The sequence below is a fragment of the Clupea harengus genome, chromosome 5 (assembly GCF_900700415.2).
Source record: "Clupea harengus chromosome 5, Ch_v2.0.2, whole genome shotgun sequence".
Classification (NCBI taxonomy): Eukaryota; Metazoa; Chordata; class Actinopteri; order Clupeiformes; family Clupeidae; genus Clupea; species Clupea harengus.
In genome coordinates this window covers 327915-354481 of record NC_045156.1, presented here as the reverse complement: position 1 = coordinate 354481, position 26567 = coordinate 327915, and the positions used below count along the sequence as shown (strand labels likewise).

The window sequence follows — 26567 nt, the reverse complement described above, 5'->3', positions numbered from 1 at the left end:
TGTATCTAACCAGGGCCTCATTTCTCAAAAACATACTTGCACCAAGGCCAACTAAGAGTTTTGTATCGCTGAAAATCATACCCACGTAGCAATCTTTACAGCACAGTGCTAATGAGAAGCCTGTCCTTGCAAGCTAGCTGGGGGTAAATCTGACGTCATTTAGTTTTTTTGTCTCTTGTTTTGTTTTTCAGTCTTTTTTCTTTTTCAGACGGAAATGTCAATGTGGATTGCTGTTGCGTGCCTTTATATGTGGGGAAATAGGAAATCAAAGGGAAAAATGGTCCTATTGTCTCTCTCCTCCTGAGCACTTATTTCAGTGAGTGTGACGCAACGCATGCTGCAATTATTTACTGTTACACTGTACTTAAAGCCTGGAAATACCTTAATAGGAAAGGGATGTGGTTTGCCTGAATGTTACAGAGCCATTCCAATGCTGTAACACTGTAACAATAAGTAATTACAGTAGACGTTCGATTTACATTAGTTACATAGGAAATCAGAGCACTGACATTTATTACCAGAAAAGAGGCAAAGCAAATAAATAAATAAAAAGATATAAATTGGTAGACTTTCAGTGATTAAAAACTTCCAAGTGATCTCAAGGCAGAGGAGTCTTCTCCCCGCTCCACGGAATAAGCTGAGTGTGTGTGGGGTCAGAGTTCGCAGGCAGCCTGATCCCTGTCCACTGGCCAATGTGCACGACTGTGCCAGTGCTGTGCAGTACAAGTTGGGTGAACAGAGAGCAAACCATAAAAATGTCTTTCTCAGCCTTAACTCAAGGTCACTCCGTAAATGAAAAATCTTAAAACTGTTCCACAGAAATCCTTGATTTTTAAAACTCTTTTGTCACTCTCTTTTTCTATGGCATTTCTACCTACATTTAGTTTTTTTTTTTTTCTCTCTTTTTTTTCAGATTTGATTTGCGCTTCTTGTTTCACAATTGATATTACTTTGAAATTCATGTACAAGTCCATGTTGGATTAAGACAGGAACTGCTGGTATCTGACTGTGAGGCATGCTCCGTCTCAAGGTCTGTCAGCAGTCTGGTGGAGAGACAGTACGCAGGTCGCCATATGGCCCCCATGTGACACAGCCAGATAAGCGTGGACGGGTGGACAACAGGTGCATATGACCTACCAATGGGAAGACAGCTCCATCTCTCTCCTAAGACAGAGCCTCCCAGTGTTCAGTGTTTTTCCTTTTTATCGGCTCATGCTAACGGTACACACACAATTTTGCGGCAATCATTTTAAGGTTTCTTCGAGGAGGGGGGGAAGGGAGGGAGGGTTGTACGAAACTCCAAAGGGACTTCTCCTTCCCCCCCGTCTCACAATAGATTGCAAAGGCAGGCACTGATCACATGATGCACCCAAAGTGTTTGTTTGTTGTTTCTTTTTTTGTAGCCCTCTCAAACAGTTCTATCCGTTAGCCTTCAGCTAGCGCTACCTAGCCTGTCATACCCACTCCTGCACTGGATGTTTGTAGTAGGTGACGTGCTGCTGCACTCCTTTGTTCTTGAACTGAAAGATGGTGTAGACCAGGACCAGAATGCAAAGGGAGAGGATGCAAGGGATCACCACGGCAATGGCGTTGACGGTGCTCGGAACGTCGTTGATGGCCACCATGATGTCCACGTCATCGTGGGGCAGCTGACGGTCTTTGTTCTTCTCCATGTCCGATTGGTCACAGCCCATCCAGTCTTTTAAAATGGACTTGGGGTAGCCAGGCTCCGCGAAAAGCTTGGAGTTATCAAACTTCCAGTAATCCTTTCCTTTGTAGAAGTAGGTGTACACTGGGGGAGAAACAAGAGGGCACCAAAGTTAGACACACTGGACAAAACAGTGGTTATTAACAGTTGAAGGTTGAGTGGTTGAGAGTGGTCCCAAAAACACTGTGTACCTGTGTAGTGTACTGCAACAACAATGTAACTAGACATTTTAGCTCTAATTTGAACAGCAAATTAACATTTACGTATGTGTCAGCACCACCCCAATATGATATAATAATGTTAAAGTATTCCTAAAGTGAAAGTGTATTGCTAGCTTGCTAAAATACTTTCATTGACATGTATATATATTCAGGCATTCTGGGATGAATACATGTGAATGTGAGCTCACCAACAAGTAACATTTACTGGTCTTGGAAACACTTAGGTGTTAAAGCTCAGTTTATGCTGTTATTCCCTTCAAAGTATGGCCTGAAGCATCTGAACTTAATCAGTGTTTTTATACTATAACAGGCTGACATGCTCGGCTCATAACACATATATTTGTCACGGCCATTTGACTGTTAAGGTCATACCTAAAATTGAAAAAAAAATATTAAGGAATATTTTCCTCCGAGTTGTGTTTTACATTGTCATTTAATTCAGAATGTCTTCAAATAAGAACCTTTTCAGCACAAAAACATTTGCTGACAGACTAACACACACACGCACCCGTACACACCGACAGAAACACACACACACACACTCAGAACACTCGGAACTACAGGGATCACTGAAGGCACTTGATTGATGAATTGCTCTGGGAATTTATTTGTTCCTCCTCACACACCACCACACATTGAGAATCCCTGAAGAAATGGCTGAGCAACTGAAAAATCATGAGCTACAGACAAAACAAGCAAGCCAAATGGGCCGTACGCCCCTTGCTGACTCCCATTTCTCATGTTCTCGTGTAGCCCCAGTCCTTCTGTGAAATGTAGTGCAGGAGGTTGTGACATGACTCGCAGAAGTGATGATAGTTCCTTCCAGAAGGAGAGTCGGGGGACGCTGGGGAGCATCTCTGCAATTTTTTGCTGGAGCTGCACAAACATGAGGCATCTTGCTGCCCCACAGAATTAACCTCTCGTGACCCTGCTGCCACCAGCACTCTCAGCCAAATCCTTTGATACGCAGCGCAATAAATGGGGGTGCTTATGCAACAACAGAGACGCCGCGTACCGAATACCCTACTGTCTTGACTGAAAAGTCCACCATTAACACTGTACTGCTTCATGCAAAACGACAGCAAAGAAAGACCCCATTTCATAAAGAGATCATTCCCATGGGGAATACAACCAATCTTTCAGAATAACATGATTTTTCACTGGATTAGGCCAGAGCAAATTAATCCAGAGTGTTCTGTGTACTTTGGACCATTTGGGAGAATCCTATCAAATTTAGCAATAGCAGAAACAATGGTAATAATAGACGCTCGTACACATGTTGACATGTTGTGAGAGAGGCAACATCGCCACTGAATGATATGATAATGCAGAGGTAAGCATTTGATGGTAGCAAAAAAAAATAATTCATAAGCTACATTTCTCTGCAAATCATTAATTTACATAAGTATAGCCATTTCATGCGAACACTTTTTGCAGTCATTTTTGCAAATTCAGGCTTTTACAGCTTTTGAATATTGAGTGCCTACCAAATGGCGTTAACATAGCTTGCTCCAGAATGATGCAGTTCACGCCAAAATCACTTTTATTGCATCTATTTCGGCCTGAATGGGTGACGTGTCGTGTATTTCTGAAAAGTCATTGGCACACATTTTTATCTTCTCTGACAATGGTGAAATGGTGTTTGTTCCAACTGCCAATGACATTTACCCGTGCAACAGCAGACAGCGATGGCCAGCAGTAACGGTCGATGTAATTAAAGGTTACTGCATGAAGGTCATGGTCATTAAAATCATGCTGAACAACCTACCTATCTACCTGTTACGTGCCGCACAGTAATGACCACGATGAGCCACGACACATAAATCATTGTGTAACAGCAGAAACCATTGGTTTGTTTCCACCAGCAATCAGCCCCAAAATCCACTCCCCTGTCGCCATGCTCATTCGAGAGGCAATAAAGTGCCCTTTAGTGTCAGTACTGGGGAGGGTAGGCCTCTGGGATATTGGTAACTGTTGGCAGACTGGAGAGCCGCCTTTAATAATACGATGAAGCTGAGTGATTGGGGGGGGGTGGGGGAGCGGCGGCACTGACTAAGGTCATACTCACTTCCCTCCCTGCTGACAAAAGCTCCTTGTGGAGCCTCAGGGATGCCTTTCCACACCGAGATGGACCTGGGGTAGCCAGTGTCGACCGTCCTCTTCTCCTCATTGTAGCGCCAGTACTGGTTGCCCTTGAAGAAGTACGTCTTGGCCACGGACTCCCAGCGAACAGCGGTGTCAATGCCGTCCTGAGGGAGGCTGGTGCCGAGCTCCACCAGGCTGTGTGGGTAGCCGGACTCAGCGGTCACTTCTTTGAACACCCAGTACTTGTCACCTAAATAGATGCCAAACGAAAACGAGAGACGCGGGTCACCTTAGAATTTTTTTGGGGGGGAATTCTGGGGGTTTCTGATGATTCCGATTACTGATGGTGTTATGACACAAGAGTGCAAGAGGCCTGCTGTGAAGCGTTCTTATCGGACGCTCCCATCAGTGCCTCATTAAACATTAATTAGTTCACTTTAAGCTAAAGGCCGACTTGTCACATTGATTTGCTCTGTCACTGCTCCCTTCTTCACTGCATTGACCTTATCTCATGCAATGTTTTGATGAAATCAGTCACTAAATTATCACTTCTGAAATGGGAACAAACCACTGTCATTAGGTAGCCTTGTGGAAAAAGAAAGGCAATCAAAAATGTAGTTCAAATATCTCCCTCTTTACACAAAGTGTACTCTCAAAGGTAACTGTGGAGAATCGTTGGGGAGTTTTTTTTTCTTCTCGCTAGTGCATCTGGTAGCATAGGGAGACAAGGGCTATAAATACCTGGCCCTAAGAACTCCCTGAGACAGCAGGGGCTAAATTACTCTGTGTGTGTGTGTGTGTGTGTGTGTTTGTGTGTGTGTGTGTGTGTGTGTGTGTGTGTTGTCTGAGTAGCAGAAACAGAGTGTGTGTGATAGGTGTGTTCAAATGAATGGCTTCAGTGGTGCACTAGTAAGTAAGAGAGACACGGTGTTAAAAACGGGCTTTAATAGATCAGGGAGCAGGGGGATGGAGAAAGAAGAAGCGCCACGCATACCTTTGAAGAACACAAATTTCCCATCCGATCTCTCATAGGCTGCATCAATGCCGCGTGGCAGGCCCTTCCAGAACTGGTCGATCTGCATCGGGTAGCCCTCCTGCACCTTGTTGTTCCGCAGTCGCCAGAACCATCGGTCCTGGGAAGCCAGCAAGCAAACAAGAGCGCATCAATCACAGCTCATTATCATTTGGCTGCCGAGAAACTAGGACACGTCCAAACAACTCCCCAATGGCTGCAACCCACACGCAAAAAAAAAACCCACACTCACTCCAATTCCGAATCTTTCTAAAAACGAGCAGCACTCGGCCTCACAACGCAGTCTCATGATTATTTAAAAAACGACTTGCTGACGCTGTTTTTTTTTGTCACAGGTTATATGGGGTGAACAAATTGTGGTTACATATTTTGTCTCCTTGCCCCTTGTAATGTCCCTGATATTTGCGGTCAGAGAGAACATGAGAACACGAACACACTGCTGCAGAGCACAAACACCACATCAAACATACGTACTAGTGTATGATTGTCCGGCAATATCAATGACTTATTTCGCATATTAGAATTCAGTTTATATTGCAGTGATGTTGTGCAGTGCGACTGTAAGGACATGCATACTTATGGCTTCCCTTGCACTAAAATGAAGGGGCTATGATTTGATTCGATCTGATGAAGCTTAGCCTTTACAGATGAAAAGACCCTGAATAGCTTTAACATATGACCTTAAAAGACATTTAAATCAAGATCAAAGACATCCAGTTGAATTTGTCCATAAATTCTCCTCCAACATCACATGCCTTTAAGAGCGCGCTTGTAAGACCAAAGTTGCACTCATATTATTTCACATGAATTCATATTGGTTTGGAATGTGCTTAAAACATTTAAATATGCATTACAAAAGGTATTACATACTGAATATTGTTAATTGTTAACCACTCAAAATGGCCAATCATGTACTGGTAGTAAAACACACACATTAGTGTAAATGTGTTCACAAATTGGGATAAGCACAAATAGGTAATGGGATTCTCTAAACTATACAAACTATAAATTCACAATGTTTGACATAAAAATCAAGCAGAAATGTAGACCATTGCTTTTATGATCTCATGTATCTCATCATTAGGTTCACATGCAAGTCTCAAGAGCAATGTGGTGAGTCTGGTGAGCCAGGCAGCCACAGTAAAACTGAACAAGGCTCCATTGAGAGCAGGCTCACCTTAAAGACGAACATCTCCCTCCGGAAGAAAGCCACCGTGTTGAAGTTCCCATCACAGATATTGGGCTTGCCGTTGGACGGCCGGTCAAGGGAAGGCGGGCGCGCGGGTCGCGAGGAGCGGTCATGCTTCTTGTCGCTGCGGCGCGCTGGGAGCGTGGGCAGCGGCCGGGTGGGCTCCATCATGGCGGTGGGGACACCTGCAAGAGTCACCCTCGTTAACCTTTCAGCTCCCCCAAGCAGCAGGCGAGAGAGTAAATGGCAAACCTTGATGGGCCAAATGGCCGGGTCACCCCGGTGGCATTTTGTTATTTCTGATGGAGCTTTGGGCCCGAGCCGGAGGACCGTTAAATGTCATTGTTTAAAGACTGCTGTGTGTATGAACCTGGCTTGACCAGGTCCCTATATCAGAGAGAGTTCGGGCCTATGAGAACACACATGCACACACACGAATGAATTCCGGTTTACTGATGCTTATAGGCAGGGACATACACCACTGAACACGGAACAAAACGCACCGTAAATCTTCTGGATCCCTTGGAGGTCATCGAGCGGGAGCTTGAAGTTGTGCGTCTCCATATACTGGTAGAAAGGCGCCATGATGGCACTGGGGTCGTTGGAATGTTCCAGACCCAAAGCATGGCCCAGCTCGTGCACCGCCACCAGGAAGAGGTCATTCCCTGAAAGGTACAAGTAATTGGCACACCTATTTAATGACAGTGAAATGGGCCCAATAAAATCCTAGTTACAGGCAACATTTACATTTTACATTTAGTCATTTAGCAGACGCTTTTGTCCAAAACGTCGTACAAGGGAGAGCACAGCTCTCCCAGATCCGGAGACCTGGAACGGACCAGGTCCCAATGTGGGCCTGAATCACGGCCGGATGTCCAGTTCAACTGCTATCCTGGCTGCTCCCCACCCGCCTCCAGACATCTCAGACTTGAGAGCAGAAGTCACTCGGCCATCGCGCCATGAGTCAGGCGGAGCAGGGACAACATTTTTTTGCGGAGACAAGAGTATGTTTGGTGCCATTTTCTCCCCTCCTTAGATGTGGTAGTTAGAGCATCGGTTCCCAAACTCGGGTACGCAAAGTGGTTCAGGGGGTACGCATGGAGAAAATTCGATTTGCGTTTTCAAAGTGAAAAAGCCCTTTACATTTTCAAACGGAGCTATAAATAGTCTGAATAGCCAAGTCGCATGGCCAGAAATACTCATGTATACCCATATTCAGGGAAATAATTACACTGCTAAAAATAGCTACAGGTAGGTTAGTGACCTACCCTGACAGTTTGAAGTGTTATAGGCTGAATACGTGCGCGGGGGGAGGGGGCGTGGCTGCGGCGGTTAGTGAACTACTCTGACAATTTCACAGTTTCAAGTGTTATGTGCTGAATATGCGCGCGGGGGGAGGTGGCGTGGCGGCGGTTACAAACATGGAAAAAAACGGGGGGGTACGTAGCTGGAGATTGAATGTCTGAAGGGGTACAGGACTGTAAAAAGTTTGGGAACCACGGTGTTAGAGCATCCCATCCTTTCTCGCCACAGGCGTTTCATGGCGTTTATTTGCAGTGGATCACACGTGTTGCACCTCGTTGTCTGAGGTCACCCCCATGTGTCCCCACACCAGGTGTGCTTATGAGTCAATTCTGGGGAGCTCCTCCACTCGCTCGCCCCTTATCTTCTCGCTGTCTCCTTTGGTCTGCAATGCCCTCTTTTTGTCCCCCTCTTCTTCCATCCCTGTCTCCGTCTAACTATCTATTTCATTCGACTACCCACTAATTTAATTCCCCTAAACTCCCTGTTTTTTTTCTTCTGTTTTGTCTAATACTGTACTTGTCATTTTGTCCAGCCTACTTACTGATTTGCTTTTGTTTTGTTTTTCCTTCCTTGAGATTATAAATAGAATATGTCACCGAGAGAGCGGCTTGTCCTCTCCTGCGAGGAGATTATCTGATCTGCAGCATGGCCGTCTCCCTCTGTGAACATATGGTGCGCTGAAGGGTAATAAAGGAATCTAAGAAATCCATTCAGCTTTCGCTTTCATTTCATGCTCCAAGGTCCTCTGCCTGAGGTAGAATCTAAGGACAACTTTGCAAAGACGTGTATAACCATGTCTTAATCAAACCAGTGGTGTGTGCACGTGTGGGCCTGTATGAATGCACGCGAATGAGACAGAGAGAGAGAGAGAAAGAGAGAGACTGAAAAAGCAAGGGAGAAACCATATGAGTGTGTGTTTTGGCATGTACGTGTTTGTGCATCATTAAACGTGCAGTACAATAGTGTGTCGCTCAGTCTAAGCCACTTCATTTGTTTCCCATTTCCAGGACTGTGTCGAACACCAGAGTACACACACAGAAGAGACAGCTAGAGGTCTGTGAGGAGAAATACACTAAATTTGACAAAACGTCTACAGGATTAGAATCATGGACTGTGCCTTTAATGGCATGAGATGTCATAGCTTGCATGACCATTTACAACAGAAAATGATCTCAGCTAATGAAGTGAGTACTCGCACCTGGCTGGATGAAAATCCCTCCTCTCCTTACCACTGCCCCCCCCCCCCCCCAAACCACACCCACCCACCACATCCCCATTGCTGCCCCCCACCCCTGTATCCACCACACCTTCTGATTCACATACACTTCTGCAGTGATACACACTACCACCTCTGCATTGTCGCGATACATGTTTGCGATCTTAAAATCTCTTTCTTCCCTTCCGCTGTCTGCTTTTGCCCCCAGTGACACGGTCGCAGGCTTCTTCTTCTTCTGAGGGTTGTGTGACTGTCACCAGGGGTGGGGATTCCCCCTGGATGCCATGTCTCTCTGTGTTTGAGTGTGTGTGTGTGTGTCTGTTCTTCTCTCAACGCTCGTCTCTCTGTCTGCCTCGGTTACGTCTCCTCCTGACTCTCCCCCCAGTGATCTGCTTTCTTCCCCATCACCTCACAGGGGAGAGGAGGGGAGGGGAGGGCAGAGGAAGGGAGGGGAGGTGAGGCTCACTCTCATTCATCTCACACATCGAGTAGGTGAGTGAGGTGCATATAGATGGGGAAGTCCCACCAGAGCAGTTACTCAATTAACTGCCACACGGCAGATGTGTAAGATTGCTTTTGTGTTTGTTTGTGTGTATGAGTGTGTGGGTGCACACACGCAATGCTGTGTGCATTGTGGGTTTCGTGTCGTGATTTGTCTCCCAGCACCAGTGTAAACATTACCCTAAAAATCACAATCAACCTTGATTGGCAGTAGATGTGAGTAGCAAGATCTACAGCAGACCTGGGCAAAGTGCGGCCCAAGGGCAATTTGCGGCCCGTTGGCTTTCCCTGTGCGGCCCGCGGAGGTCAATTGTAAATTAGGAATCAAACGTAAATACCTGTATTTATTATACGGCTCTTCAGAATGTTCCAAAAAGTTCCGTTGATTTGAATGGGCCATCCCAACGTTTGCAGTTTCTTTATATTCACTGCTGCGAAAAATGTATGACTGCTGTCATTGGCAACGGGTTTTGTGTGTTCTAATTCACATCTTTCATATCATTCCGCAACGCAAGTAGTCCGGTCATTTAACGTAACTGAAAGTCATTGAAACTTGAAGTCAGAAGGTGGGTTGCTTCGCATTTGCGTGAAGAACTGAACGGCAACAAAATCTTAAAAAGAGGTATTTTGGAGAAATGTCTTCTATTGTTTTGGCAAGTAACCGTATGTTTGCGGGATATTTTTTTATTTCAGTAGGCCTACATTCGTGCGTGTGGGCGTGCCCGCGACCATTTGCGCTGATAAAAATTGATATTACTATTAATTTGTATACTTATACTATTGCATTACAAGCTTGCTCTCGTGTGTGTGTGTGTGCCATGTGTATTGGTCGTCTGGGAACACCTTTAATACTGCAAAAACATGCTCATTTTCAAAATAATTTTGGTGAATGTTGATTACATGTTGATTAAATAATGTTGGCGTTTTTACTATGCCTGCACCAAACATTTTTTGATAGCCTATATGCAACATCTACTCTTACCAGTAGCAGTTAATCAAAACCATACAATTTAATGTTTTTTTTATAAAGAGATACAACTTATATTGAGCAGAATTGAGTTCAGCCTATTGGTCCGGCCCTCCACAACACTCCCACTATCTCATGTGGCCCCTTGGGGAAATTAATTGCCCACCCCTGATCTACAGTGTTGACAGTTAACTAGCCAGTGCTGCTATCACTATGTAGGTTCAACATGTATTTTATATATATACCTGGACATTTCACTGTTACATTAGTATCTAGTATACCCGAGCAAGTCTGTCATATTAGTCTAAACAGGTTCTCTCTCTCTCTCATGCTCTCTTTCGCTCCATTTTCCATTCTCTTTGCCTCGTTGCCATTTTTTATTCTTCTGCTGATCAAGTGCTCATTACTATTCAATTCAACATTGATCTGTGAGTCGTTCATCAGCGGGTATCAGCGAGTGAGGGAGTATTTCTTCGTCCCATGATTCATTGCGTTGTTGGCCCTCTGCTGCCCCTTGGGCCTGCAAAGAAACTTTCTGTCTCCGATCCAGAAAGCCCCGACTCACACAAGTGTGCCTCTGCGATCAATACACATATTTGAATGTAATTATCAAACTCAGTAACACTCTGCTCCCTGCAGTGGTTATCAACCTTTGGCAGAGAAAACAATACAGTTAGCAATTTGGTGCTTTTTTTCTATCAATATTGAATTAACCATTATGTTTGAGTCATCAAAAATAATATTAAAATCACTACCGCATTACATTTTCAGATTGGTTTCCATACCCATAGGCTTGTAGGAGGTCTGTGTCATAAAATTAATAAAATTCACTTGAATGTATAGTACAGTACATAGAGTATAACCCCGACTTACATGAGTCCCATAGGAATGGGACTATTTGATTGATGAATAAATATAAATCTCATGTTGTTCACATAACTATTGCATCAGTATTGCATAACTATTACAACTATTCCTACTACCTTGCTGCTATAGCACCTGAATTTCCCTCACGGGATTAATGAAAGTTTTATCTTATTGCTGTTCATTGGTAGCATTAGTCAAATGATCCTGTGTTTTGATTCAGACATGTATCACCTGTACTAGTAGTTCAAATGAGTTGCTCACCATCATGATTTGCATTCCCTAACGTCCACGGCTCATCCGAGTCGAAGTGTGTGTCACCACCGATGCCAGGACCAGGAAAGTAGGCATGGGCCAGAAAGCCTCCTTCGCCATCGAACGGAGAGCTGTCACCGTGGAACCCTGAGGCGAAGAAGATCATGATGTCTGCCTCCTTGCCCAAAGCCTTCATCTCCTTGGAGTCCACCTCCTGAAAGGTCAGAGGGGTCACCGTCTGCCACACGTCGAAAGCTTGACGGATTGCTTTCTTTGTGTCGGCCTCGCCCACTTTGGGTGTATAGTTGTGTATGCTGGTGACAAGGAAAGCAAAAGAGAGTTTGACAGTAAATAACGTGACAACAGTCAAACTCTCATCATGATAATTCTACATACTACCACGAACACTGAGATATATGTTCATACGGTGATGAAAAAATACATCTTACATCTGAGAATGCAAATAATAACATTGTGATATGTACGTGGGTGTATTCAATGTACTTCCCCATCTCTATGCACCTCACTCACCTACTCGATGTGTGAGATGAATGAGAGTGAGCCTCACCTCCATAGCTCCTCATCTAATGCACTTTAAAAAGTCAAAAATAGCTATCTATGTATTTCAAACATTGAGTGCAATTCCAGAATGGGGTGAGAATCAGCTGAAAGCCCATCACTCCTGAAATTCCATCATCTGAATGTCTTTGTTCCATCTGTTGCTCTTGAATCATCACTAATGACGATCAAAGGTAGCTTATGCCAAATCTCGCTGGATTAATCTTGATTGATTCGATCCACCGATTCGTCCGATAGTACACGTCAGAAACGAACCCCTGAGCTCCTTAACTTGGGCACAGAAAACATGATCTGTGGCTAGCAAGCAAGCCCAGCGCTGCCTCTCATCTGAGTACACACTGCTTAAGCGCTTAGATAATAGTATTATAATCTGCATAAATGTTGAGAAATATGGGGCAAAAAGCAAGCCAGGCAAATTACCTAAGGCATCGGCAGATAGGCCCTTCTTAACACATAACCGATGACATTGAGTAATGAAAAAAATCAGAGAGAAACTGCAACAAAAAAAAAAACACTCAAACAATTGAAATCAGACAAGCCTTATTGAGTAGAAGAAAATGAGACAAAAGAGAGGGTATTTTTTGCTGTACTTGCAAATGCAAAGAAACATTTTTGAAATGATTTTTTTTACGCAACACACCACATTGCAGCTCTACACGGAAATAATAATGACAATACTAAGCAGCCAAAGCAGCCTTCCTGGAGGGTGCATGATGATAATAATAATGTGACCTAGTGTAGCCAGCAGACTTGAGGGAAGAGTCCGAGAGCCAGGTTTCCTCAATGCCTCCTCTGCCTGATGCTCGCTGACAATCCACAAGGATCAAATCAAATTCACTAGCCCAGACAGACTAAATATAGAGCGCTGAACACAGGGAGAAAGGGGGAAAGCATTTAAAGGTACAGAGCACCTCCTTCCACATGGAGACAGGAGCTCATGGAGGAAAAAAAGGATGGAAAAATAGAAGCACTCTCCTCTCTTTTCTCCTGTCCACAGAAGAGTGGCTAGGTTCTTTTACTGCCTTGGGGAGGCATTTCAGCAAGCGTTACTGCATTGCATAAGTGAGAAGTGTACCAAAACATATTCACAGGCCATGGAATCTAATATGCAGGAAATAAATAAATAAATAAAGAACAACACTAACAGAGCTAGCTTTAGGCAGACGCAGTAGAACTAGTGGCTAAAACATCCTTCTGCCAGAGCCGTGTCAAAGAGTGTGTTCATATTCATAGCTTCTGAGGCGCTCTATAAAAATTCCAGTATTGATATAAATATTTGACTTTTTTGGGGGGGGTTGCTTCCCTCATGTCTTCATTACCATTGTTCAAATATGTTGCATGGTGCTTACATAACAACATAACAATATCTTTAGCACTTCGAGGGATGCAGCTCAGTGCATAAAAATAAAACAATGAATGCATCACTGTCAGACCATGTTATAGAAATGCATGGTTTTAAGGCTTTAGATGTCAAACAATTCCCCCATGAGTGCCATGCATCTATCCCTCCATCTCCCAGTCCGTCAGTCTAACCCATCTTTCCATTAACTCACTCGTCCATCCATCCGTACATCCATCCATCCATCCATCCATCCATCCATCCATCCATCTATCCATCCATCTATCCATCCAGTTCATAGCCTCCTATTTAGCAAAATGCCAGCTGATAGCATGTACCGTACTACCGGCCTCTGCTTCAGTGATAATAGTGCCTACTGCATCCTAAACACTGACATCCTAAATACCACCCCTCCCCCTGCTTGCGTTAAACCCACTCTGCCTTAACACAGGCGCTGCAGTGTGTTCAGTACAGCACTGAGTGTGTGGGCAATTCTCTTTCAGCGCCGAGCCCCATGCGATCTTGGCACTTGTGCTTTTGTTCTCCTTTTCGAACAAAATGTACCCTGACATCTAGATAAGACTGTGCGCGTTGAATGAATCACTTTAACAAAATGAAAAATAACATTTGAGTGAGTAAAGCCCTGTAATTTCGTCTGCATTCTCTTTTTTGTTTAACAAGTTAAGGAAATGGCTACGCCTACTGAACCAACAACATGGTGCATTTTTGGCAGCGCACCAACCAAATGCAGCACATTTTCATTAGACTGGAAGGGGAGGTAGATAAACCATGTTTATACTACACCTGTAAGAGATCTGTTTGTCCCTCCATTTTTGACCAGTGAGAGCAAAGCGTTTATTCCGCCTCCGACGACTGATGCTTGGGTGATCTGGGACCCCGCACCGAGGTTTCCTCATCCACCTTTGGTCGACACAAACACATTGCAAAGGTCAGAGAGAGAGAGAGAGAGAAATGGGACAGCAACAAACCATGCAAAGGTCAAATAGAGAAAACCCCAAATAATCGAATGGATCAACATCAATCAGTAAACATCAATGAGGGAATATGATTATGACATGATATCTTTCCTCTGCCAAACACACATTACTTTTATACTGAACAACGCTACACAGCTAGCTTCTCATATACTGGACAACTTCATAACTATACTGTTGAACCAGGGGCTATATAAAACCATTGGATCTATTCCTGATGCCCTGATATATGTTTTAGTAGCAGGAGAGAGTAACCAAATATAATCCTTTATGAAGCTCTTGGAGACAGTGTCCTTAGCAGAAGCAAATCTTAACTGACCAAAACTCTTACTGTTGTATATTTATAGAGGATTCATTAGTTTTGTGCAGTAGATAGAAGGAATCAGGCCATTTATATTCGTTTTATCCACGCAGCTCTTGGACTAATCTGTGTGTGTTTGTGTGTTTTTGGCCCGAGCGTTTTGGTTACTCACTCAATGGTGGTCTGATCCAGCACCCCCGTCACCGGGATGCCATAGAACCGCTGCATAGCAGCGACAGCAGACTGCATGGCTTTCTCCGACCGGATGTCCGACAGTCGGATGTTGTGGGGGAGCAGGTAGCCATAGTTCTTCAGCCACGTCTGCAGAAGGCAAAGGCACAGAGAGAGAGAGAGAGGGAGAAGGGGGAGGGGAGAGGAGGAGAAGAGAGGTTGTCAGTAGCCCATCAGACAGCTCGTATCCACACCCTGCTCCTGCTCTCGGCTTTCATCTCCCCCTAGGATGGCACGGAGAGCAGAGCCTGTTTTATAGCACTGCACACATGAGGAGGCCCCCTGTAATTGAGTTCATGGCAGAAGGTCGATTTTGATCCTAAATATTTTAATAGAGGGTGGCTTCACAACCTCCCTCTGTTCTCAGCGGGGCCCCTACACTATCATTACTTCTGAAGTCTCCGGAGAAGACTCTTCACAATCTACAAACCCCATCACAGGCCGCAGGTGAACTTAATGGAGGAATTCACATCCCAAACTGGCACGCCATGGCTGAAAAATATTTGGTGCAGCAGAAACCGGGTGTAATGATATAAGGTAAATGTGTGCACCTTGGAACAAATTGAAGACTTTTATGATCTTGAGTGCTGATGAATCGCTGGCACGATAAAATAAAATGATCACACACAAAAACAAAAAATGGCTAGAGGCAGCAGCGCATAGTGAGAGGTTTGCCACATCACAACACATCAATGCATCACACCTCTGATCCTATTAGCGCGACAGCTAAACCCGGCCTCACATCTGCGAATGATACAGCTGATCTAAACCGCCAAGTTAATCTCCCTGAACGAATCCTCCACCTCTCTCTGTCTACGCACACTTGGCTCAGAAGTAGTCATAACGAATAAAGTAAATGTATCAATTATTATTTGAGATGTATTAAAAAAAATTATGCATTATTGTGGAGATAAAATAAAAGATTACAGCAAGTGTATGCCTAGGGGTTTGTACACAAACAGAAATAAATAAAATAAAAATGACGACGGAGAAAGGAAGCCCCTCTGACTGGCCAAACCAAGGCGTTCTTACGCTCCTGCCAATCAGTGAGGAACTCGCCACTCCTGCATCCCAGTCCGCTGGCTAAGAAGAGACAGAAGACAGGCACACAGAGAGGGCGGGGGCGGGGCGGGGGTTAGACCAGGCAGGGTCATGACACTGGTAATGTTGGCGCTCGGCTCCCAAAACGTAGAGATGTACCGAGGGGAAATCACTCCAATTAAATAAATCACCAGAGCTATTACACAACAATTACTACAACGCCATAAAAGCACAACAACACGACGAGCAGATTCATAAACACAAAGCCCCAAACAAACGGGAGACAATGGATTCCTCATCCCTCTACTGGAGCAGAGAGATGGGGAAGAACGCAGAGTGCCAGCAATTTGGTGAAGCTTCTGTGTGCTTATCTTCTCCCAGGAGTCACCGGGTAAAAATATCCACACCACTTTGCCAGTGCTGCCGAGCTTTGAAAATGGCCAATCTTCCCTCACGCCTGAATGGGATCCTGTGGCCATTTTCGACAAAATATATCTGCAATTTAATGTCAGGGATAAAAACTAATTTTAGGTACGGAGATATAGCGCACCAGCTGGAATGTATTTGTGGAGAGGGGATGACAGACCTCCTCCCTGAACAGCAGGTACTGAGCAGTTGGTTAAGCCTGAAGAGCAGGTGCTACCACATTATCAGCAGAATGCACCAGGCAGAAGATTTGGAATTTAAAATACCACCGTGGTCCCTTTTGGGTGGGCCTCATTGCAAATCACCTCCGAGAGACGTCTCTTCAAAGTCACACCCGGAGTTATTACGAGGTGTTTAAGCAGACTTCAAAAGATGTTCGTCGAGACTTCCTTTAAGCACGCTCAGCACTGAACTACACTACAGTACACTACACCACACCACACCACACCACACCGCACTACAATACATTACACTAGCTTAGCTGCTCTGCCTCCACTTCCAAAATGAGCTACAGTTGAATCTTTTGTTTTATCCAGGCATGGGGTGAGTAACACCACTTCAACGCCTGTGACATTGTTGTGGATCACTACAGAAGTCCAGCAGAAGTGACAACTTTGTTGTTCGGCCTATATGTATCGGACGAGGCTAGACCATGGGCACTGACATATCTACACTCTGGTGCAACCCAGCCCAACTCAGCCGCTCACGTGTTGACTAATTACACTACCAGCAGGTGGGGCTCCTTTGTGACTTTGTGTGCCAATGCCTCACCCCATCCCACCCTAACCCACCCCACACCGCCCCTAGTCTAGACTGGTACACACCAGCGTACCTTTCGGAGGAACTACCCTACTACTACTTCTGCCCTATCTGACTTTACCCTACCACGTCATCAACTTTATGGATCCACATTACAGAACACAATAACAACAACGTCGAAAAAAGTGATCAACCCTTCGCCATTTGCTGGCAGCAGTGTGGGGCTGTTTAGTCAGTCGATATTGGACGGTGTTCATTACTGCTGAGGCATCATATATTAACAGAAACAGGCTGTCATAGGGTTTCATAGGGTTTCTGCCACTCCAGTGCTCTATATTGAGTTAACTTGCTGTTCCATTGTTCAAGTCTGACTAAGTAGTCGCTGACTAATAGGTTTGCGATCTACTCACGCTCATTAAGAACAATATGCTGATCCCTTAATTCAGATAATGTATGAGAGCAAATGACCTACAACTTGATGGATGATATCTGAAGCATATGTCCCAGTTTTCCTGCTGTTGAAACAATCAACATCCTTTATCCCACATTATTTATTTACTTGTGCACTAGTAAATACCAGAGATGTGTTTTATGGTCTCATTCCAGCATGCTCTCACACTTTGTTCATCAACACGGTGTAACATGAAGCCTTAAGCACTGGTTGTGCGCCCCTTGTCTAATGGGTATCTACAGGGGATTGCTGAGGCCACGTGAGCACGCTCCATAACCTTTCAAATGGTCAGTAATCATTGGTGTGGGGGAGGGGGGGGGGGGGGGATTTGAGATAGGGTGACCAAGCCATGGGGTGGGGTGGGGGGTGGATATCGATCGGCCGAGCACCATGACTTCACGTCTGGCATATCCTATTCCACAGTAGCAGAGGGGACCACACAGTCCCTATGCAGGGATGACCAATAAGTGCCAGGATATAGATGATGTAAGGTCATCCCTTTCCCAGTGATGGGCAATGACATTCACGTCTTGCCTCTTAACAAAGCTGACCAAGGGAGACACGTTGCGAGAGGGATGGAGGCGAGGGAAGCTGAGCCTGACACAGACAGTGACAGGGAGGAGGACTGAGGCAAGAGGAACAATAAATATAGCAGACATTCAAAGAGACACGACAGAATGTAGAAGGAGAAGGAACGAGCGGAGAAATGGAAGAGGGAGGAAAAAGGCATACAGTAGATGGCTGATGGGGGAGGGGGAGTACAGTCGGTTCAGGCTGAGCGAGCGAGAGAGGGAGGGAGGAGAGAGGGAGGGAGAGAGGGAGGGAGAGAGAGCCAGTGGACGAGCAAACAAAGGAAGAAAGCATGACTGCCTCAGAGAGCCCCGAGCAGGACAAGAGCAGCACTAAACACTGATCATACTACTCACAGGTGAAACCACAGCAACAACAACATGTACTACTACTGCAGATTAGTGCTGTTATTATTATCATCACCCCCGATAGGGCATGGACTGTGTGGTAACTCCGTGCGATATTTAATCACCACTGTAAGTAGTGATACTGAAAATACTGAAACAGTTCTCAATGACATGCTGTCAACAAAAAACATTATTATTAGTATTTTATATTATTATTATTATTATTATTATTATCACATTATGTCTAAAGAAAAACCACACCAACCCAACAAGAAAACCATTGAGGGCTCTGAACATCATACCCAGAGCAAATTGTGGGGGTGGGTCTGACTGTAGTCAGTCAAAACAATGTTTTTTTCTGTCTGTTGAGGAGGCAGCATTTTGTTTTGTTTATTTCGTCCCTTCTCTTCTCTTAAAGAGATGTACTGAAGGCAAAAAATACTTTTAGGCAAGGGAACTACTACATGTCAGCTGTCCCTGAGTTGTGCTTTTAGTGTGAAGAACTGCAATGCATCTTTACATGGCTTGCTGACACTGCAGCTGATTAATTCACAAGCCACCCATTTCTCTGTTCAATGTTGGGGCTGTCTAGACCCATAACATCTTTTCAAGAATACCATCAAATTCAACCGCCCATCGTAGAGTTGTTTTTTTAGGGGGTGGGAGTGTGTGTGTGTGTGTGGGGGGGGGTCATTAATATTATGTAACAAAATCTAGTGCCTCAGTGAATGTCAAAACAAGCAAATTCAGAGCCACAGGCCAGTTCAGTTGCTGTCTCTGCCTAAGGAGCGGGGGAGCGAGCGCGGTGTCTTCGGCTTCATCTGAGCACTGCCGTCTGACTCATGGGCTCTGATTTGATTCTGTTGATTTTGAGAGTAACGCGACGCATCCACGAGCTCTCCACCAGCTCCGTTCATGTACAAAAACCACGCAGCGAGGAACCCCTGAGATTCGCCAGTGGGGCGGCGTAACACCGCCCGGCTAAAAGACGGCAAAGAATAAATATCTTACAGTGAGCTATATAGGCCAAGTGTTCAAATGTTACACAACTCAATGCAGAAGCACCACGGCACCGGGTCCCCAGTGCCTTTTGTGTCCTCTAGAAGGCTCTGCGTAAACCTCCGTTGCTGTACATTACAGCTCTTCATAGGCTGCCCAGATCTCTCATTTGTGATAAGAGCAGTGACACAAACCGTTCACATGATCAGACTGATACGCCGTAATTGTGAACAACAAAGACATGATGCGATAAATCTGTCCTTCACAAACAAGTCAGATGCTCAGTAATGTAGCAGCAACAACATGAGCATATGTGAAGAGCACTAATATAGGTCTGGGCTGGATTATTTCGATGTGCAGCGAATCATGTGTGGATTGTTTTGTGCTGTGCTGTGCTGTGGTGTTTTTGTTTTTGCTTTGTTTTGATTTGGTCCTCTGACAGCTTATAGGCTTAGAGCCGTCCATGACATGGCCCTTTCTAAATCTGTATGAGGATGACCCTCATCAAAGATCCATTGTCAAAGGGCCAGTCTTACACAGAAACAGCAATTAATTCTTGTCCCAAAGACTGGAATAAGGGCATTGCTTTGTCTTCTGAACTGAAAAAAGTACTATGGCACCAGAGATTAGAAGCTGTGCAACAGACGTGACATATATGGAAAAACAGAGAGCCATGCTTCAAAGGAAAGTAATGTTGTAATTGCACATGATTTTCAAACCAGGACCACTGGCAGGCTGTAAATTCTAAAAATATGAGTGGAAAAAAAATAGCATGTTAAGATCGCCATGGAAACTGCCATTGTTCAAGTACACCTGGCATGCATATAACAATAAACTGATACACAGGATATAAGCGAAATAGGACGGTATCGCACCACCATAGGAAAGAGACAGGACACAGAGGAAAAACAAGCTCATTTCTCTGGATTCAAGGTGTGCCAGAATGATGAAGGATTCATTCAAATCCACCAAACTGCTTATGCTTAAATGTTCTCCTTACTGAAACTAGCTGTCAGATTACGTGAATGAGAGGCTGTTTTTTTTTTTTTGACTCAGCACCTTCAATTCAATCTGACAATCCGCCCGCAATATTGGGTACCTCAAAGGCCTCCATAATGTTCTATGACACAAGTGTGAGTCATCGTAGCTCCCATGTTTTTCAACATTTTTCGTGTGCTGAGTGTCCGGAGACCTGTTTCAGAATTACACACTACATGGCACAGTTTGCCCCGCAGTTGCTCTTCCCCTACTGGGGATCAAGGGCCTCTGTGACACAAATGTGCCATTTGGCACACTCTTGGCCAAAGAGCTGGAGCGGTCACATCGGCAGCAATTATTTACGTAATGTGACCCTCTCAAACTCTTTGATGACACAACACCCATTGAAATGCCCAAATGGAAGGTCAAAACGCTGCGAGGGCCTTCTCCTGGCGAAACAGTGAGATCAATTAAGAACGGGAAGAGATGTCCTGCTCTGACAGTGGGGTATGGACAACAGTATCAATGTGCTGTTCTTCCCAGCTCTGCTGGGAAGAAAAGACAGCAGCTAAAGGCAGATGGCAATTGAAAGGCTGGTCGACATTTGTGCCTGTTTGTGCGATTCCAGTAATCTGAAAATAGCCAAGTTAATTGGTTTTCAATGGGCGCAAACAGTTATCTTTGCAAGTGAATAATTGTGACTGACAGCTCCCCTCCCCTGTACCCAGAGCGTGAGTCATAGGGGACGTGGGACGCTCATGGCCCACCACTGAGAGAATGCAAACCAAAAAGGAAGGTTTTCTGTTGACAACAAAAACGAGGCAATGTCGAGGCAAGGCAGGGAGGGAAGGAAGGACCAATTATCTTTAGAACAACCATCACTGTACTCATCATCATCATCATCACCACCATCATCATCATCATCGTCCTAATCATCATCAACCCAGCTAATCAGGACTCTTCATATACTTAGGCTCTAGGTGAGGCTAGCAGACTGCTTTTTCCGGTTGAGTGGAAGCACCGTCACATCTAAGACATGGCTGGTCGTCCAGATGCCATCTTCTCATTACTAGTCGCATGGCTTCACTTTGAGCGTCATAAAATCATTCGGGACCTTTGTGTTGTCTGAATGCAAATTCCTGATGAGGCAATGGCCTCATCTTGTTTATCAGCACAGCTGGTACAGTGAGATGGTATTAATCATCCAAAAAAAAACACAGGAAATGAGAGGTTTAACGGTAAAGGCATGCAAGTCCATGTTCAACAGGGTCATCTGGGTTGAGATGCCTTGTTCCGGGGGATTATTTGTACAGGCCGTGACTGCACTCATGACTGAATTTGGATGCATCCCTGAAGTTGACTCACCCATAGCTGTGCATTGTTGCTCTAAAATCACCTCAGGCTGTTCATTTTGCCTCAATGTCTAGCCACCTTATTGCTATCTTTAATAAGGTATATAGAGGGCTGCAGAGGTAATCTCCATGAACACACCTCACAGACGGTGAACCTAGGTGGATGGTGACACAACTCTGACTAAACAAAGCCTTTTGTGTGCGATTGCATTTCAGCCGATACTTACACAGGCTGACAAACCAGAACTCAGCACTGCCGAGGCAAACAAAGACAGTGGGCAGCATCATTCTTATTTGTACTGTATGGCAACACTTTGGATCAAATGTTGTGTTTTTCGAACTCTTTTGTTCTACAAAAGAGATACAGATGTTCATCCAAGTGCAAAGTGAAAGAAACAAAAGAAAACACTATGATGCCCTACACCAACAGAGCATTTACCAACAGAGCATTTCATATGACCTGTTAGAAAACACTTATCACAACTTGACAGATATAATTTAATTCTACATCAATATTTTTCTGCTGAAAGTAACGAGCCATCGTGCCACAACGTGAGCTTGAAACCGTTTCTGTACTTGGCAGACGACCAATCGTGCGTACTTTTGAAACGATCAAATTCTGTGCAAAACAAACAAAACATATTGCCAGAGCCAGAGCAATAAAAACAACTTGTAACAGGCCAAATATGTCAGCAATGCCCCCTCAACTCCCATGCATTTCTCTGCCTCTCAATAAATTATGGAGGAGCCTATATTTGGAATCGCGGAGAAAAAAAACCTTGATTCTTTGTTCCACACACATGAAAGTAAGGCTGAATACTGAACGCTGCCAGTGAGGACCAGAGTAAAAACTGGACAATTATTACAGTTGCACAGACAGTATTTTCCACGTTTTGGAAACAATGCTATAATGAAATAATGATATTTCAGACATTCAAGACCCATTTGGGCATTTCCAACCAGAATTTCTTGGTTACATGTCTATCAATACATGGGCAGTTAACAAAGGCCATTTGATTTTAAGATATTTGTAAATCCATTTCTGAAGTCTTAGCGATGAACGTGGAATGTGAATGGGATTTAAATAGCATACAGTAGCAATGTACAGTGTCGCAATGAAATTAACCAGCGATTGTTACTGCACAACAATTTCTGTATTTTGTTTTTTATGTCTATTGTGTGGTTGCTTGACTAATGATTAAAGATCGAATGCAAAAAAAAAACATTTCACGTCACGATCACTCACTGACGCTGGGTTAGTCAACAATACATCCATTCGTTAGATATTCGGCTCAGTTGTTATTGCTTTCTATTGTAACGTTCCTGACATTATGCATCGTCTTACAGTTATGTTTGACTACAATTTAAGTGTGAGTACGACAATATAAAATATTCAGTCTAAATAGCCAAACAGACAACGAGAAACACAAGCCGTGCAGCTTGTTTATCAATTTTATTTATTTATATATCCATTTAAGTCATTATTTATTTATTTTTGCCCTATTTCATTCGGTATAAAATTGTCGCTGTCACATGCGTGATGATATTAAGAGTCCAGAGAATGTAACTGTATTTTTTTAAATAAGTCCATGTATAATGCAAGTATTTCAATTTATGTTACGTTGCAGTGGGATGCTTAGTGGAGCGCCTAGAGGTCTCACACACCTCGCAAACACAAGCCCGGAGCCAGGAATACTGGCAAGATACACAAATCGATTGCATGCTTTGTTTTTCTGACATACCTCAACAATGAAGGTCTTCTCTTCACCACATAGCGAAACGACCCAGAATAAAAGGTGAAAATAACAGGTCTTCCAACAAAAACCAGGGAGCCCCGCTTTCCTTCCCTTCGCTCCCGCCCCCGCCATGACTGTCCCCAAATTCCCCCCTCAGTCAGTCTGCTTTTGATTTCCAGTCTTGTGTCCTTCTGTGCGTATCTTTATTCCTTGGAAGAATGGTCCTCGTATCCCTCTTTTCTCTCTGGTTAATTTTCACCGCAGACCAACCGCTAAACTCGGGAGCCCATTGCGCAGACTCTGTTCTTAAAGTGGAATGTCGAGCTGGGGCATGGTAGCATCTTACCAAGGATGGAGCATAGGAGGCTGCGTGTGGATGCAGTGCCCTCAGCAGACAGACTAGGCGCTCTCAGCTCCACGCTGTCTCACATCAATAGCGCTGCCACAGCTAAATACTTAATTATATAACTGGATAGCTTGGCAATCGGTGTAACCTAGTAGGTCTCCTCTCGCCACTGCGCAAATGCAACCGCTAATTCATTAATGGCGAACTGCAACACTATACGACATGCCGTCATGTTCATGCGTGTGCATGCCAGTGACCATGGCACATACAGTATACACAGAGACACATACATAGAGAAATAAGAGCACAACGTAAGTAGGCCGGTTGCTAGCGTTGTGAAAATACAGCAGCTTCAGTCACCCGTAGGTTATTTATTATGTGGGAAGTTACACCACACCCGAAGTAACTGTTTAATGAACAAAATTATAATTTTAAATTACAACATGTAAAAGATGGCAACATTAAAAACATCAACTGAACTGCCAAACGTGGATAAGTATTGCCCATGCCTTCAGTAAAGCAATCTCACTGAATAATTAAATTAGATCATTAACATTGTCTTCTCAGGAATACCTATTTTTTTTTTTAATTAAGAAAATATGCAGAAGCTGTGTGTTTGGTTTGCGTGTTTAGATAGATAGACATAAAAGAAAGAGACATTTTCACCATGTGTGCCAAGTCAACAGCAGTAGCAGAACTCACACATAAGCTGAGAACAGGTGTAAAGCCTTGAGAGCCACTATCATTTGACTTTTATTAATAAGCAAATGGAAAGGCACAGGTTTTACTCATGGGAACGGATCAGAATGATGTCTATTCATCAGTAGATTTGATGGTCTCTCCCTCTCTCTCTCTCTCAATCAGTGTGTGCGTGTGTGTGTGTGTGTGTGTGTGTGTGTGTGTGTGACAGAGCAGGAGTGACTATTCTTGTAATCATCAGACTTTTTTTCTCACCATGTTCTACTTCACAAACACTAGTGTTTAAGATTACACTGATTATACCACTGTATCTGAAACTATTTTTAGTGAAAAAAAAGAAAGATACAACCGCATCATAACAAAAGGAAGGCCCAAATTATGGTTTATGAAAAATACATTTAAGATTAGAGGTTTGACAGGTCCTCCTCCATCAACTGCAAGGCTGACTTCTACTTATATGCTTAACTAATGTGACATAATAATCAAACATTACAGCATAAAATACAGTAAACAACACAAAATAGATTAACCAAGTGACCTGGGTTTTGAACAGTGATATATAGTGATACAGTTGATATAATACTCATTAAAAATGACCTTGGTACGTTCATGTACAGAACATTTAAGAGACAGGTAGAAGATATTTTTGAGAACTAGGGCATCCTTCCCCATGCCACACAGACACAGAAATGTCAAATGAGACAGCAAGAGTTGGACTGTGGGTCTCTAGCCAAATGTACCGACTAACAAGGTGTATTGGTTTTTATAATAATGTGTCGGAGAAACAAACAAAAATACACACACACACACACACACACACACACACACACACACACACACACACACACACACACACACACACACACACCCACACACACACAAACCTTCAAGTTAGCAATGCACCAATCTATCCCCGTGTTCTGAACCATATCAGCATCGTCCAGACTGTACAGACTCACAGATTTCGGAGGGAACATGACAATGGAGAGCAACAGGAGCCGTGGCTGGAAGGCCCAGCGGAGGAAAGCAAGATAGCCTGACAAAAAATAATTACACATGGTTTCCTTTCACACCGTAGGAGGTGAGGAACATTAATCAATGAAGCAGTGTTTTTTCTTCTCCACTGATGAAATTGAAAAAATACCATCAGTTCATGCATTGAATGCATCTACATGAATGCTGTGCATCTCTTTGATGTGGCAGGATGCCCATTTGCAAATGGATAGTCTCAGCAGGTTAATCCCCCATGCCACAACACTGGGACTGTCCATGGCTGTCCAGGAAGTGCAGACGCCCCTTTTGGTGACCTACCCAGTGGGTCAGTCCAGTCTGCCATATGCCAGATAAAACAAGTGAGTATATGGGAATGCACCACTTGGCCCGTTGACACAGCTTTCGGAAGCACCCATGTCAGCATGTACTAATGCCAGCTGAACGCCTACCACACCTTACACTCTCCATAGACAGATGGGTTTTAGGCCATGTAGAGGTCAGCTGGGCTTGGGTGTATTCTGTTGCCACGAGATACCATGACTCTTTGGAAATTTGCTGTGTAGAGTATTTTGGTCATGCATAACATTTTACAAGGTATTGTTGAGAGATGACAATGTGCATAATGTATCTTAGAGTACGCCATTTTGTGCCTTTTAGAGTGGTTTCTTGGTCCATTTGTGGCTTTTTCCTCTTGCACACAGCATAATAGTTTGGAGACTACAATGAATAATGAAGTTAACCTTAAAGAGGTACTTTATTGTACAATTGTAAAAATTCACTGTACTGTACTGTACTGTACTGTACTGTATGGCCACCACAGAGGCTTTCATTATGTGTGTCACACAGGTCTGGCACATGCAGGGTCAAGAACAGGAACTCAGGGAGACAGACACTGGTCCAGTGCCCAGGAGGATGCTCTCTATCTGGGTCACAATCTGCAGAGCCTCTCCCTCTCCCGGAGGCAGCCAGCCCCACTCCATGCTGCGAGGATGGCAGGATGTAGCCCAAAGCTTCCAAGGCGAGCAGCAGGGGAGATCCGAATATCACACCCCTTCCATCTGGAACCGCAGAGTGCCGAGCA

General features: G+C 44.2%; 1 protein-coding gene across 1 annotated transcript; it reads right to left on the bottom strand.

Annotated features, from left to right (window-relative positions):
* Window positions 1–178: 178 nt before the first annotated feature.
* mmp24 (matrix metallopeptidase 24) lies at window positions 179–23971 on the bottom strand. Its single transcript, XM_012838641.3, has 9 exons — window positions 23455–23971; window positions 14731–14879; window positions 14067–14183; window positions 11354–11658; window positions 6740–6901; window positions 6225–6421; window positions 5009–5147; window positions 3998–4264; window positions 179–1792 (listed from the first exon to the last, which is right to left on the bottom strand). Exons 1-9 carry the CDS (start codon window positions 23578–23580, stop codon window positions 1455–1457), a joined length of 1800 nt encoding a protein of 599 aa, XP_012694095.2. The 5' UTR covers window positions 23581–23971; the 3' UTR covers window positions 179–1454.
* Window positions 23972–26567: the final 2596 nt, after the last annotated feature.

Bases quoted from the DNA above. Each gene is read 5' to 3' on its own strand.
- mmp24 (XM_012838641.3), bottom strand. From the start codon at position 23,580: ATGGCGGGGGCGGGAGCGAAGGGAAGGAAAGCGGGGCTCCCTGGTTTT. The intron at 11,659-14,066 runs GTGTAGTATAAA...CCTTGTCACCAG, and splicing joins GACAAACAGATCTCTTACAG to CATACACAACTATACACCCA. The intron at 6,422-6,739 runs GTGCGTTTTGTT...TGACTCTTGCAG, and splicing joins AGGGATCCAGAAGATTTACG to GTGTCCCCACCGCCATGATG.